Source organism: Tinamus guttatus, unplaced genomic scaffold, assembly GCF_059628265.1.
Source record: "Tinamus guttatus ecotype Peru unplaced genomic scaffold, ASM5962826v1 Tinamus_guttatus_pri_ptg000613l, whole genome shotgun sequence".
Lineage (NCBI taxonomy): Eukaryota > Metazoa > Chordata > Aves > Tinamiformes > Tinamidae > Tinamus > Tinamus guttatus.
The window spans coordinates 329,776-343,597 of record NW_028289147.1 but is presented as its reverse complement, the minus strand read 5'-3'; the positions used below and the strand labels follow the sequence as shown (position 1 = coordinate 343,597).

The window sequence follows — 13,822 nt, the reverse complement described above, 5'->3', positions numbered from 1 at the left end:
CCATGTCCCCACACTGTCCCCATGTCCCCGCCGTCCCCACTGTCCCTGTATCCCCGTGTCCCCATGTCCCCGCTGTCCCCAGTGTCCCCGTGCTGTCCCCACTGTCCCCACTGTCCCCGCTGTCCCTGTGTCCCCGTGTCCACGGTGTCCCCGTGTCCCCATGTCCCCACTGTCCCCACTGTCCCCCTGTCCCCGCTGTCCCCGCTGTCCCCACTGTCCCTGCTGTCCCTGTCCCCCCGTCCCCGCTGTCCCCGGTGTCCCTGTCCCCCCATCCCCACTGTCCCCATGTCCCCACACTGTCCCCCCTGTCCCTGTGTCCCCATGTCCCCGCACTGTCCCCATGTCCCCACTGTCCCCACACTGTCCCCATGTCCCCACACTGTCCCCATGTCTCCGCTGTCCCCATGTCCCCACACTGTCCCCCCTGTCCCTGTGTCCCCATGTCCCCACACTGTCCCCATGTCCCCGCTGTCCCCATGTCCCCACACTGTCCCCGTTGTCCCTGTGTCCCCATGTCCCCACACTGTCCCCATGTCCCTGCTGTCCCCATGTCCCCACACTGTCCCCATGTCCCCACACTGTCCCCCCTGTCCCTGTGTCCCCATGTCCCCACACTGTCCCCATGTCCCCGCTGTCCCCATGTCCCCACACTGTCCCCATGTCCCCACACTGTCCCCCCTGTCCCTGTGTCCCCATGTCCCCACACTGTCCCCATGTCCCCGCTGTCCCCATGTCCCCACACTGTCCCTGTGTCCCCATGTCCCCACACTGTCCCCATGTCCCCACACTGTCCCCATGTCCCCGCTGTCCCCATGTCCCCACACTGTCCCCCCTGTCCCTGTGTCCCCATGTCCCCGCTGTCCCCATGTCCCCGCTGTCCCCATGTCCCCACACTGTCCCCCCTGTCCCTGTGTCCCCATGTCCCCACACTGTCCCCATGTCCCCACACTGTCCCCGCTGTCCCCGTCCCCGCGCTGACACCGTCACCGCAGGGAGCCCGTTCCGGGTGCCGGTGGCGGCCGTGGTGGATCCCGGCAAGGTGAAGTGCTCGGGGCCGGGGCTGGGCCCCACGGTGCGCGCGCGGCTGCCCCACAGCTTCACCGTGGACTGCAGCGCCGCGGGGCTGGCGCCGCTCGAGGTGGCCGTGCTGGGACCCACGGGTACGTGGGGCGGGGGGCGCGGGGGGCTGATCTATGGGGCTGTGACCCACGGGGGGTCTGATCTGTGGGGGTCTGACCTATGGGGGGCTGATCTATGGGGCTGTGACCCACGGGGGGTCTGATCTATGGGGGTCTGACCTATGGGGGGCTGATCTATGGGGGGCTGATCTATGGGGCTGTGACCCACGGGGGGTCTGATCTGTGGGGGTCTGACCTATGGGGGGCTGATCTATGGGGGGCTGATCTATGGGGCTGTGACCCACGGGGGGTCTGATCTATGGGGGTCTGACCTATGGGGGGCTGACCTATGGGGGGTGTGACCTATGGGGGTCTGATCTATGGGGCTGTGACCCACGGGGGGTCTGACCCATGGGGGTCTGACCCATGGGGGTCTGATCTATGGGGGGCTGATCTATGGGGGTGTGACCCACGGGGGGTCTGATCTATGGGGGTCTGACCTATGAGGATCTGATCTATGGGGGGTCTGACCCATGGGGGTCTGATCTATGGGGATCTGACCCACGGCAGGTCTGATCTATGAGGGCTGTGACCCACAGGGGGCTCTGACCCAATGAGTGCTCTGACCCACGGGGGTCTGACCTATGGGGGACTCTGACCTATGGGGGTCTGACCCATGGCGGGGGTCTGACCCATGGGGGATCTGACCCACGGAGGGCTCTGACCCACAGGGGGTCTGACCTATGGGGAGTCTGACCCATGGGGGGGCTGTGACCCACGGGGGGGGTCTGACCCATCGAGTGCTCTGCCCCATTGGGTGCTCTGCCCCACAGGATGCTCTGACCCATGGTGGGTCTGACTCACGTTGAGGTCTGACCCATGGGGTGCTCTGACCTATGGGGGGTCTGCCCCATGGGGAGTCTGACCCATTGAGTGCTCTGTCCCATGGGATGCTCTGACCCATGGGATGCTCTGACCCATGGGGGGCTCTACCCCACAGGATGCTCCGACCCACAGGGCGCCCTTCTCCACTGGGTGCTCTGCCCTGGGGTACTCTGCCCCATGGGATGTTCTGCCCCATGGGGTGCTCTACTCTGGGGTACACTGCCCCATGGGGTGTTCTGCCCCATGGGATGCTCCAGCCCATGGGATGCCCTGCCCCATGGTGCTCCTTGCCCCAGGGTACCCAGCCCCACAGGCTGCCCTGCCCCGTGGGGTACCCAGCCCCACGGACTGCCCTTCCCCACTGGGTGCTCTGCCCTATGGGATGTTCTGCCCTGGGGTGCTCTGCCCCACGGGATGCTCTGCCCCACAGGGTGCCCTGCTCCATGGGGTGCTCTGCCCCATAGGATGCTCTGCCCCATGGGATGCTCTGCCCCATAGGATGCTCTGCCCCATGGGATACTCTGCCCCACAGGGTGCCCTGCTCCATGGGGTGCTCTGCTCTGGGATGCTCTGCCCCATGGGATGCCCTGCTGCATGGGGTGCTCTGCCCCACAGGGTGCTCTGCCCCATGGGGTGCTCTACACTGGGGTACATTGCCCCATGGGATGCCCTGCCCCATGGTGCCCCTTGCCCCAGGGTACCCAGCCCCACGGGCTGCCCTGCCCCATGGGGTGCCCTTCTCCATTGGGTGCTCTGCCCTATGGGATGTTCTGCCCTGGGGTGCTCTGCCCCATAGGATGCTCTGCCCCACAGGGTGCCCTGCTCCATGGGGTGCTCTGCCCCACGGGATGCTCTGCCCCATGGGATGCTCCAGCCCATGGGATGCCCTGCCCCATGGTGCCCCTTGCCCCAGGGTACCCAGCCCCACAGGCTCCCCTTCCCCACGGGCTGCCCTGCCCCACGGACTGCCCTTCCCCATTGGGTGCTCTGCCCTATGGGATGTTCTGCCCTGGGGTACTCTGCCCCACAGGATGCTCTGCCCCACAGGGTGCCCTGCTCCATGGGGTGCTCTGCTCTGGGATGCTCTGCCCCATGGGATGCTCTGCCCCAGGGGGTGCTCTGCCCCATGGAATGCTGATCCCCATGGGATGCTCCAGCCCATGGGATGCCCAGCCCCATGGTGCCCCTTGCCCCAGGGTACCCAGCCCCACGGGGCACCCAGCCCCATGGGCCGCCCTGCCCCATAGGCTGCCCTCCCCATGGGGAGCCTGGCCCCATAGGCTGCCCTGCCCCACGGGGAGCCCTGCCCCACGGCGTACCCAGCCCCATAGGCCGCCCTGCCCCACTGATCGCGTCCCCCGCAGGCCTTGCGGAGCCCGTGGAGGTCCGTGACAACGGGGACGGCACCCACAAGGTCAACTACACCCCGGCCACCGACGGGCCCTACACGGTGACCGTGAAATACGCGGACCAGGAGGTGCCGCGCAGGTGACGACGGGGACGGGGAGGGGACCCGGGGGTGACGGGGGGGGTCCTGGGGGTGACAGGGGGGACCCGGGGGGTGACAGGGGGGACCCGGGGGTCACAGGGGGGACCCGGGGGTGACAGGGGGGTCCTGGGGGTGACAGGGGGTCCTGGGGGTGACGGGGGGGACCTGGGGGTGACGGGGGGGACGTGGGGGTGACAGGGGGACCTGGGGGTGACAGGGGGGACCTGGGGGTGACGGGGGGGACCCGGGGGTGACGGGGGGGGACGCAGGGGTCACAGGGGGAATGAGGGGGTGACAGGGGGGTCCCGGGGGTGACAGGAGGGACCTGGGGGTGACGGGGGGACCCGGGGGTGACGGGGGGGACCTGGGAGTGACAGGGGGGACCTGGGGGGTGACAGGGGGGACCCGGGGGTGACAGGGGGGACCTGGGGGTCACAGGGGGGACCCGGGGGGTGACAAGGGGGACCTGGGGGGTGACAGGGGGGACCTGGGGATGACGGGGGGGTCCCGGGGGTCACAGGGGGGACCCGGGGGGGTGACGGGGGGTCCCGGCCCCACTGACCCCACTGACCCCGCTGTCCCCGTGTCCCCACGTCCCCGTGTCCCGCAGCCCCTTCAAGATCAAGGCGCTGCCGGCGCACGACGCCAGCAAGGTGCGCGCGAGCGGGCCGGGGCTGAGCGCCAGCGGCATCCCCGCCAGCCTGCCCGTGGAGTTCACCATCGACGCGCGCGACGCGGGCGAGGGGCTGCTCACCGTGCAGATCCTGGTGAGCGCCGCGGGCTGCAGCGCGGCCGGTATCGCAGCTGTGCATGGTGCAATGACCTGGGGGTGCATTGCAGCCATCCTGCAGCGTGCTGAGCCCCTCTGTGTGCTGCAATGACCTGGGGGTGCATTGCAGCCAATATTGCAGCTGTGCATGGTGCAATGACCTGGAGGTGCAGTGCAGCCAATATTGTAGATGTGCATTGTGCAATGACCTGGGGGTGCATTGCAGCCATCCTGCAGCACACCGAGCCCCTCTGCGTGCTGCAATGACCTGGGGTGCATTGCAGCCAATATTGCAGCTGTGCATGGTGCAATGACCCGGGGGTGCATTGTGGGCGTGCTGCAGTGTGCTGAGCTGCTGCGGGGTGCATTGCAGCCAGTATTGCAGCTGTGCATGGTGCAATGACCTGGGCGTGCAGTGCAGCCAGTATTGCAGCTGTGCATGGTGCAATGACCGGGGGGGCGCATTGCAGGCAATATTGTAGATGTGCATGGTGGAATGACCTGGGGGTGCATTGCAGCCAGTATTGCAGCTGTGCATGGTGCAATGACCTGGGGGTGCATTGAGGCCGTGCTGCGGCGTGTGGAGCCCCTCTGCGTGCTGCAATGACCTGGGGTGCATTGCAGCCCTGCTGCAGTGTGCAGAGCCCCTGGGCACGGTGCAATGACCTGGGGGTGCATTGCAGCCATCCTGCACTGTGCTCAGGGGTGCATTGCAGCCAGTATTGCAGCTGTGCATGGTGCAGTGCCCTGGGGATGCAGTGCATCCATCCTGCACCGTGCTGCACCCCTGTGCATGCTGCAATGTCCTGGGGGTGTCCATGCACCCCGTTGCACGCTGCAATGCCTGGGGGCGTCCCTGCACCCATCCTGCACCCCATTGCACGCTGCAATGCTGACATGGGGGGTGTCCCTGCACCCCACTGCATGCTGCAATGCCTGGGGCGTCCCTGCACCCCATTGCACACTGCAATGCCAACATGGGGGTTTCCCTGCACCCCTGTGCATGCTGCAACACCCAGGGGCGTCCCTGCCCCCCATTGCATGCTGCAATGCCAACATGGGGCTGTCCCTGCACCCCGTTGCACACTGCAATGCCCAGGGGTGTCCCTGCAACCATCCTGCACCCCATTGCACACTGCAATGCCCAGGGGTGTCCCTGCACCCATCCTGCACCCCATTGCACGCTGCAATGCTGACATGGGGGGTGTCCCTGCACCCCACTGCATGCTGCAATGCCCTGGGGGTGTCCCTGCACCCCATTGCACGCTGCAATGCCCAGGGCTGTCCATGCACCCCATTGCACGCTGCAATGCCGACATGGGGCTGTCCCTGCACCCATCCTGCACCCCATTGCATGCTGCAATGCCTGGGGCGTCCCTGCACCCCATTGCACACTGCAATGCCGACATGGGGCTGTCCCTGCACCCATCCTGCACCCCATTGCACGCTGCAATGCTGACATGGGGTGGGTCCCTGCACCCCATTGCACGCTGCAATGCCTGGGGTGTCCCTGCACCCCATTGCATGCTGCAATGCTGACATGGGGCTGTCCCTGCACCCCTGTGCATGCTGCAATGCCCGGGAGTGTCCATGCACCCCGTTGCATGCTGCAGTTCCCAGTGGTGTCCCTGCACCCTCGTGCACGCTGCAATGCCAGCACGGGGGTGTCCCTGCACCCATGCTGCACCCCTGTGCATGCTGCAATGCTGACATGGGGCTGTCCCTGCACCCCATTGCATGCTGCAATGCCCAGGGGTGTCCATGCACCCATTGCATGCTGCAACGCCAACATGGGGCTGTCCCTGCACCCATTGCACACTGCAATGCCCAGGGGGTGTCCATGCACCCCATTGCACACTGCAATGCTCGGGGGGGTCCCTGCACCCCATTGCATGCTGCAATGCTGACATGGGGTGGGTCCCTGCACCCCATTGCACGCTGCAACCCCCGCATGGGGGGTTGTCCCTGCACCCCATTGCACGCTGCAATGCCCAGGGGTGTCCATGCACCCATTGCACGCTGCAATGCTTGGGGGGTCCCTGCACCCCATTGCACACTGCAATGCCAACATGGGGCTGTCCCTGCACCCGTTGCACGCTGCAACGCCCGCACGGGGGGGTCCCCGCCGCCCCCCGCGGTTCCCGGTGCTGACCCAGCCCCGCGCAGGACCCCGAGGGGCAGCCCAAGAAGGCGGCGATCCGGGACAACGGGGACGGCACCTACACGGTGTCCTACGTGCCCGACGTGCCCGGGCGCTACACGATCACGGTCAAGTACGGCGGCGACGAGATCCCGCGCTCGCCCTTCCGCGCGCTGGCCGTGCCCGCCGGCGACGCCAGCAAGTGCCTGGTCACAGGTGGGTCCTGCGAAGCGCCCCATGGCGTCACCTGCTGCCCCACGGCCGCCCCGCGGCGTCACCTGCCCCATGGACACCCTGCTGCCCCACGGCCGCCCCATGGCGTCACCCGCTGCCCCATGGCCACCCCACAGTGTCCCCTGCTGCCCCACGGCGTCCCCTGCTGCCCCACGGCTGCCCCACGGCATCCCCTCCTGCCCCACGGCGTCCCCTGCTGCCCCACATTGTCCCCACGGCGTCCCCTGCCCCATGGCTGCCCCACAGCATCCCCTGCTGCCCCACGGCGTCACCCACTGCCCCACGGCGTCCCCTGCCCCATGGCTGCCCCACAGCATCCCCTGCTGCCCCACGGCGTCACCCACTGCCCCACGGCGTCCCCTGCCCCATGGCTGCCCCACGGCGTCACCCGCTGCCCCACATTGTCCCCACGGTGTCCCCTGCTGCCCCACGGCTGCCCCACAGCGTCCCCTGCCCCACGGCGTCCCCTGCTGCCCCACATTGTCCCCACGGCGTCCCCTGCCCCATGGCTGCCCCACAGCATCCCCTGCTGCCCCACGGCGTCCCCTGCCCCATGGCTGCCCCATGGCCTCCCCTGCCCCATGGCTGCCCCACAGCATCCCCTGCTGCCCCACATTGTCCCCACGGTGTCCCCTGCTGCCCCACAGCATCCCCTGCTGCCCCACGGCCTCCCCTGCCCCACGGCTGCCCCACAGCGTCCCCTGCTGCCCCACATTGTCCCCACGGCATCCCCTCCTGCCCCACGGCGTCACCCGCTGCCCCATGGCTGCCCCACAGCATCCCCTGCTGCCCCACGGCGTCACCCATTGCCCCACGGCGTCCCCTGCCCCATGGCTGCCCCACGGTGTCCCCTGCTGCCCCACGGCGTCCCCTGCCCCATGCCGTCCCCTGCTGCCCCACGTTGTCCCCATGGCCTCCCCTGCTGCCCCACGGCATTCCCTGCTGTCCCACAGCATCCCCTGCTGCCCCACGGCTGCCCCACGGCGTCCCCTGCCCCACAGCCGCCCCATGGCCACCCCTGCTGCCCCACAGCCACCCGCTGCCCCACAGCGTTCCCATGGCGTCCCCTGCTGCCTCATGGCGTCCCCTGCTGCCCCACGGCCGCCTCACTGCCCCACGGCGTTGCCTGCTGCCCCACAGAATCCCCTGCTGCCCCATGGCATCCCCCGCTGTCCCACAGCTGCCCCACTGCCCCACATCTTCCCCATGGCATCCCCTCCTGCCCCACAGAATCCCCTGCTGCCCCACAGCGTCCCCATGGTGTCCCCTGCTGCCCCACAGCATCCCCTGCTGCCCCACATTGTCCCCGTGGCCGCCCCTTATGCCCCATGGCCTCCCCTGCTTCCCCACAGCATCTCCTGCTGCCCCATGGCTGCCCCGCTGCCCCACGGCATCCCCTGCTGCCCCACAGCCTCCCTGTGGCACCCCATGGCATCCGTATACCACACTATTGCAGCCCTGCACTGCCCCATGGTATCCCTGTGTCACCCCATTGCATCCCTGCGCTGCCCCACGGCACCCCTGCAGTGCCCCATAGCGCCCCTGTGCCACCCCCCAGCATCCCTGCGCTGCCCCCCAGCATCCCTGCACTGCCCCATAGCATCCCTGTGTCACCCCGCAGCATCCCTGCAGTGCCCCATAGCATCCCTGTGTCACCCCCCAGCATCCCTGCACTGCCCCCCAGCATCCCTGCACTGCCCCATAGCATCCCTGTGTCACCCCCCAGTATCCCTGCGCTGCCCCATAGCATCCCTGTTCCACCCCGCACCATCCCTGCGCTGCCCCACGGCACCCCTGCAGTGCCCCATAGCGCCCCCGTGCCACCCCCCAGCATCCTTGCACTGCCCCATGACATCCCCGCACTGCCCCATAGCATCCCTGTGCCACCCCGTAGCATCTCTGCAGTGCCCCATAGCATCCCCTGTGTCACCCCCCAGCATCCCTGCATTGCTACCCCCCAGCATCCCTACAGTGCCCCATAGCATCCCTGTGTCACCCCCCCAGCATCCCTGTGCTGCCCCACGGCACCCCAGCAGTGCCCCATTGCATCCCTGTGCCACCCCATTGCACCCCTGCACTGCCCCATAGCATCCCTGCACTGCCCCATAGCACCCCTGTGTCACCCCATTGCATCCCTGCACTGCCATCCCATTGCATCCCTGCAGTGCCCCATAGCACCCCCATGCCACCCCATTGCATCCCTGCAGTGCCCCATTGCATCCCTGCAGTGCCCCATAGCACCCCCGTGCCATCCCATTGCACCCCTGCACTGCCCCACAGCACCCCTGCAGTGCCCCATAGCAACCCCGTGCCACCCCCCAGCATCCCTGCACTGCCCCACAGCACCCCAGCAGTGCCCCTTTGCACCCCCGTGCCACCCCATTGCATCCCTGCAGTGCCCCATAGCACCCCCGTGCCGCCCCATTGCACCCCTGCACTGCCCCATTGCATCCCTGCAGTGCCCCATAGCATCCCTGTGTCACCCCCCAGCATCCCTGCAGTGCCCCACAGCATCCCTGCAGTGCCCCATAGCACCCCCGTGCCACCCCATTGCACCCCTGCACTGCCCCACGGCATCCCAGCAGTGCCCCATAGCACCCCCGTGCCACCCCATTGCATCCCTGCACTGCCACCCCACAGCACCCCAGCAGTGCCCCATAGCAACCCCGTGCCACCCCATAGCACCCCTGTGCCACCCCATTGCACCCCTGCACTGCCCCACAGCACCCCAGCAGTGCCCCATAGCACCCCCGTGCCACCCCATTGCATCCCTGCACTGCCACCCCATAGCACCCCAGCAGTGCCCCATAGCACCCCTGTGTCACCCCCCAGCATCCCTGCACTGCCCCACAGCACCCCAGCAGTGCCCCATAGCACCCCCGTGCCACCCCATTGCAACCCTGCACTGCCCCATAGCATCCCTGTGTCACCCCATTGCAACCCTGCACTGCCCCACAGCACCCCAGCAGTGCCCCATAGCACCCCCGTGCCACCCCCATTGCACCCTGCAGTGCCCCATAGCATCCCTGCACTGCCCCATAGCACCCCCGTGCCACCCCATTGCACCCTGCAGTGCCCCATAGCACCCCTGCAGTGCCCCATAGCACCCCCATGCCACCCCATTGCACCCCTGCCCTGCCACCCCATAGCACCCCAGCAGTGCCCCATAGCACCCCCGTGCCACCCCATTGCATCCCTGCACTGCCCCATAGCATCCCTGCAGTGCCCCACAGCACCCCTGTGTTACCCCATTGCATCCCTGCGCTGCCCCACGGCACCCCAGCAGTGCCCCATAGCACCCCCGTGCCACCCCATTGCACCCTGCAGTGCCCCATTGCACCCCTGTGCCACCCCATTGCATCCCTGCAGTGCCCCACGGCATCCCTGCAGTGCCCCATAGCACCACCGTGCCACCCCCCAGCATCCCTGCGCTGCCCCACGGCATCCCTGCAGTGCCCCATAGCACCCCCGTGCCACCCCATTGCACCCCTGCACTGCCCCACGGCACCCCAGCAGTGCCCCATAGCACCCCCGTGCCACCCCATTGCACCCCCGTGCCACCCCATTGCATCCCTGCACTGCCCCATAGCATCCCTGTGTCACCCCCCAGCATCCCTGCACTGCCCCACAGCATCCCTGCAGTGCCCCATAGCATCCCTGTGTCACCCCATTGCACCCTGCCCTGCCACCCCACTGCTCCCCACCGCACCCCATAACCCCCCCGCCGCCCGCCCCGTCTCACCGCTCTCCCCCCGTCTCTCTCCGCAGTCTCCATCGGGGGCCACGGGCTGGGTAAGTGGGGCCGGGTCCCCGTGTGTGGGGGGCGGCGGAATCCGTGGGGCGGCCCCCCAAGCTGAGCGGCCGCCCCCGCACAGGCGCCTGCCTGGGCCCCACCATCCACATCGGCGAGGAGACGGTGATCACGGTGGACGCCAAGGCGGCCGGGCAGGGCAAGGTGACGTGCAAGGTGTCCACGCCGGACGGCGCCGAGCTGGACGTGGACGTGGTGGAGAACCACGACGGCACCTTCGACATCTACTACACGGCGCCCGAGCCCGGCAAATACGTCATCACCATCCGCTTCGGCGGCGAGCACGTGCCCAACAGCCCCTTCCACGTGATGGTGGGTGCAGCGGGAACGGGATGTGGGGCTGGGGTGGGGATGTGGGGCTGGGGTGTGGGGCAGGGCTGGGGATGTGGGGATGGGGATGTGGGGATGGGATGTGGGGATGGGGATGTGGGGATGGGATGTGGGGATGGGGATGTGGGATGGGGATGTGGGGCTGGGATGGGGATGTGGGGCGGGGGTGGGGATGTGGGGCTGGGATGTGGGGCTGGGATGCGGATGTGGGTCTGGGATGGGGATGTGGGGCTGGGATGGGGGATGTGGGGCTGGGATGGGGATGTGGGGCGGGGGTGGGGATGTGGGGCTGGGGATGGGGTGGGGACACGGTGGAGATGTGGGGCACAGCTGGGGATGTGGGGCTGGGCTGGGGATGTGGGATGGGGATGTGGGGCTGGGGTAGGGGTGTGGGGCTGGGATGGGGATGTAGGGCTGGGATTCGGGGCTAGGATGGGGATGTGGGGCAGGGCTGGGGATGTGGTGGGGATGTGGGGCTGGGATGGGGATGTGGGGCTGGGGATGTGGGGCTGGGATGGGGCCACAGGGCAGGGCTGGGGCCATGGGGCAGGGCTGGAGCTGTGGGGCAGCGCTGGGGCCGTGGTGGGGATGTGGGGCTGGGATGGGGATGTGGGGCAGGGCTGGGGGATGTGGGGCGGGGGTGGGGATGTGGGGCTGGGATGGGGATGTGGGGCAGAGCTGGAGCCGTGGGGCAGGGCTGGGGGCTGTGGTGGGGATGTGGGGCTGGGGATGTGGGGCTGGGATGGGGATATGGGGCAGGGCTGGTACCATAGGGCAGGGATGGGGCCATGGTGAGGACATGGGGGAGATGTGGGGATCGGGTTGGGTGTCATAGGGCAGGGCTGGGGATGTGGGGCAGGGCTGGGGCCATGGGGCAGACGTGGGGGGCCGTGATGGGTAGCATGGGGTAGATGTGGGGACTGTGGTGGATTCAATGGGGTAGATGTGGGGACCGTGGTGGGTGCCGTGGGGCAGAGAGTGGAGTTTGGGGGTGCTAGCAGGTGCCATGGGGCAGGATGGGACCGTGGCCATGGGGCAGCTGGCGGGCGCCATGGGGCAGGTGTGGGGAGCGCAGCGGGCGCTATGGGGCACACGGGGGGCCGCGGAGGCACCGTGGGGCAGGTGTGGGGAGCGCAGCGGGCGCTATGGGGCACGGGGGGCCGCGGAGGCGCCGTGGGGCTGGCGCTGACGCCGGTCGCTGTCCCCGCGTGTCCCCAAGGCCACCGAGGAGCCGCCCGCGGCCACCGAGAGCCTCCGGCCCTTCAACCTGGTCATCCCCTTCACCGTGCAGAAGGGCGAGATCACAGGTGTGGGGCAGGCCGTGGGGCAGGGCAAGGGGTGCCCATCGCGTGGGGCGATGCATGGGGGGCAGAGCAAGGGGGTGCCCATCGTGTGGGGAAATGCATGGGGTGCCCTTGCATGTCTGCAGGGCAAGGGGTGCCCTCGTATGCGGCAATGCGTGGGGTGCATTTGCATGGGTGCCCATTGCATGGGGTGATGCACGGGGCGCCCATCGCATGGGTGCAGGACAAGGGGCGCCGTTGCATGGGGTGATGCATGGGGTGCCCAACACATGGGTGCAGGGCAAGGGATGCACATTGCATGGGGCGCTGCATGGGGCATCCTTGCACCGGGTGATGCATGGGGCGCCCATTGCATTGGTGCAGGACAAGGGATGCACATTGCATGGGGTGATGCATGGGGCACCCATCGCATGGGTGCAGGACAAGGGGCGCCCATTGCATGGGACGATGCATGGGGCACCCATTGCATGGGTGCAGGACAAGGGCTGCCCATTGCATGGGGCAATGCATGGGGCGCCCATCGCATGGGTGCAGGACAAGGGGTGCCGTTGCATGGGGCAATGCATGGGGTGCCCAACACATGGGTGCAGGGCAAGGGATGCACATTGCATGGGGTGATGCACCGGACACCCATTGCATGGGGCAGGACAAGGGGCGCCGTTGCATGGGGCGATGCACGGGACACCCATCGCATGGGTGCAGGGCATGGGGTGCCATTGCATGGGGCGCTGCATGGGGCGCCCATCGCATGGGTGCAGGACAAGGGGCGCCGTTGCATGGGGCAATGCATGGGGTGCCCAACACATGGGTGCAGGGCAAGGGGTGCCATTGCATGGGGCGCTGCATGGGGCACCCTTTGCATGGGTGCAGGACAAGGGGCGCCGTTGCATGGGGCGCTGCATGGGGCGCCCATCGCATGGGTGCAGGACAAGGGGCGCCGTTGCATGGGGTGATGCATGGGGCACCCATCGCATGGGTGCAGGACAAGGGGCGCCGTTGCATGGGGCGCTGCATGGGGCACCCATTGCATGGGTGCAGGGCATGGGGTGCCGTTGCATGGGGCAATGCATGGGGCACCCATCGCATGGGTGCAGGACAAGGGGCACCCATTGCATGGGGCGCTGCATGGGGCACCCATCGCATGGGTGCAGGACAAGGGGCGCCGTTGCATGGGGCGCTGCATGGGGCGCCCATCGCATGGGTGCAGGACAAGGGGCACCCATTGCATGGGGCGCTGCATGGGGCGCCCATCGCATGGGTGCAGGACAAGGGGTGCCGTTGCATGGGGTGATGCACGGGACACCCATCGCATGGGGCGCTGCATGGGGCACCCATCGCATGGGTGCAGGACAAGGGATGCACATTGCATGGGGTGATGCACGGGACACCCATCGCATGGGGCGCTGCATGGGGCGCCCATCGCATGGGTGCAGGACAAGGGGCGCCGTTGCATGGGGTGATGCATGGGGCACCCATCGCATGGGTGCAGGACAAGGGGCGCCGTTGCATGGGGCGCTGCATGGGGCACCCATTGCATGGGTGCAGGGCATGGGGTGCCGTTGCATGGGGCAATGCATGGGGCACCCATCGCATGGGTGCAGGACAAGGGGCGCCGTTGCATGGGGCGCTGCATGGGGCGCCCATCGCATGGGTGCAGGACAAGGGGCGCCGTTGCATGGGTGCCGATGCATGGGGCACCCATTGCATGGGTGCAGGACAAGGGGCGCCGTTGCACGGGTGCC

General features: G+C 68.1%; 1 protein-coding gene across 1 annotated transcript in view; it reads left to right on the top strand.

The window, feature by feature from the left end:
- Positions 1 to 13,822, top strand: part of LOC104573996 (filamin-C) — a gene marked incomplete at its 5' end in the record, with an annotated part of 86,747 nt that overhangs the window by 39,028 nt on the left and 33,897 nt on the right. Inside the window, 7 exons of the mRNA XM_088535086.1 lie at positions 993 to 1,160; positions 3,368 to 3,491; positions 4,103 to 4,259; positions 6,428 to 6,617; positions 10,404 to 10,427; positions 10,511 to 10,758; positions 11,996 to 12,083. Of these exons, the coding sequence (XP_088391212.1) occupies positions 993 to 1,160; positions 3,368 to 3,491; positions 4,103 to 4,259; positions 6,428 to 6,617; positions 10,404 to 10,427; positions 10,511 to 10,758; positions 11,996 to 12,083 (999 nt within the window). The remainder of the gene's footprint in view (positions 1 to 992; positions 1,161 to 3,367; positions 3,492 to 4,102; positions 4,260 to 6,427; positions 6,618 to 10,403; positions 10,428 to 10,510; positions 10,759 to 11,995; positions 12,084 to 13,822) is intronic.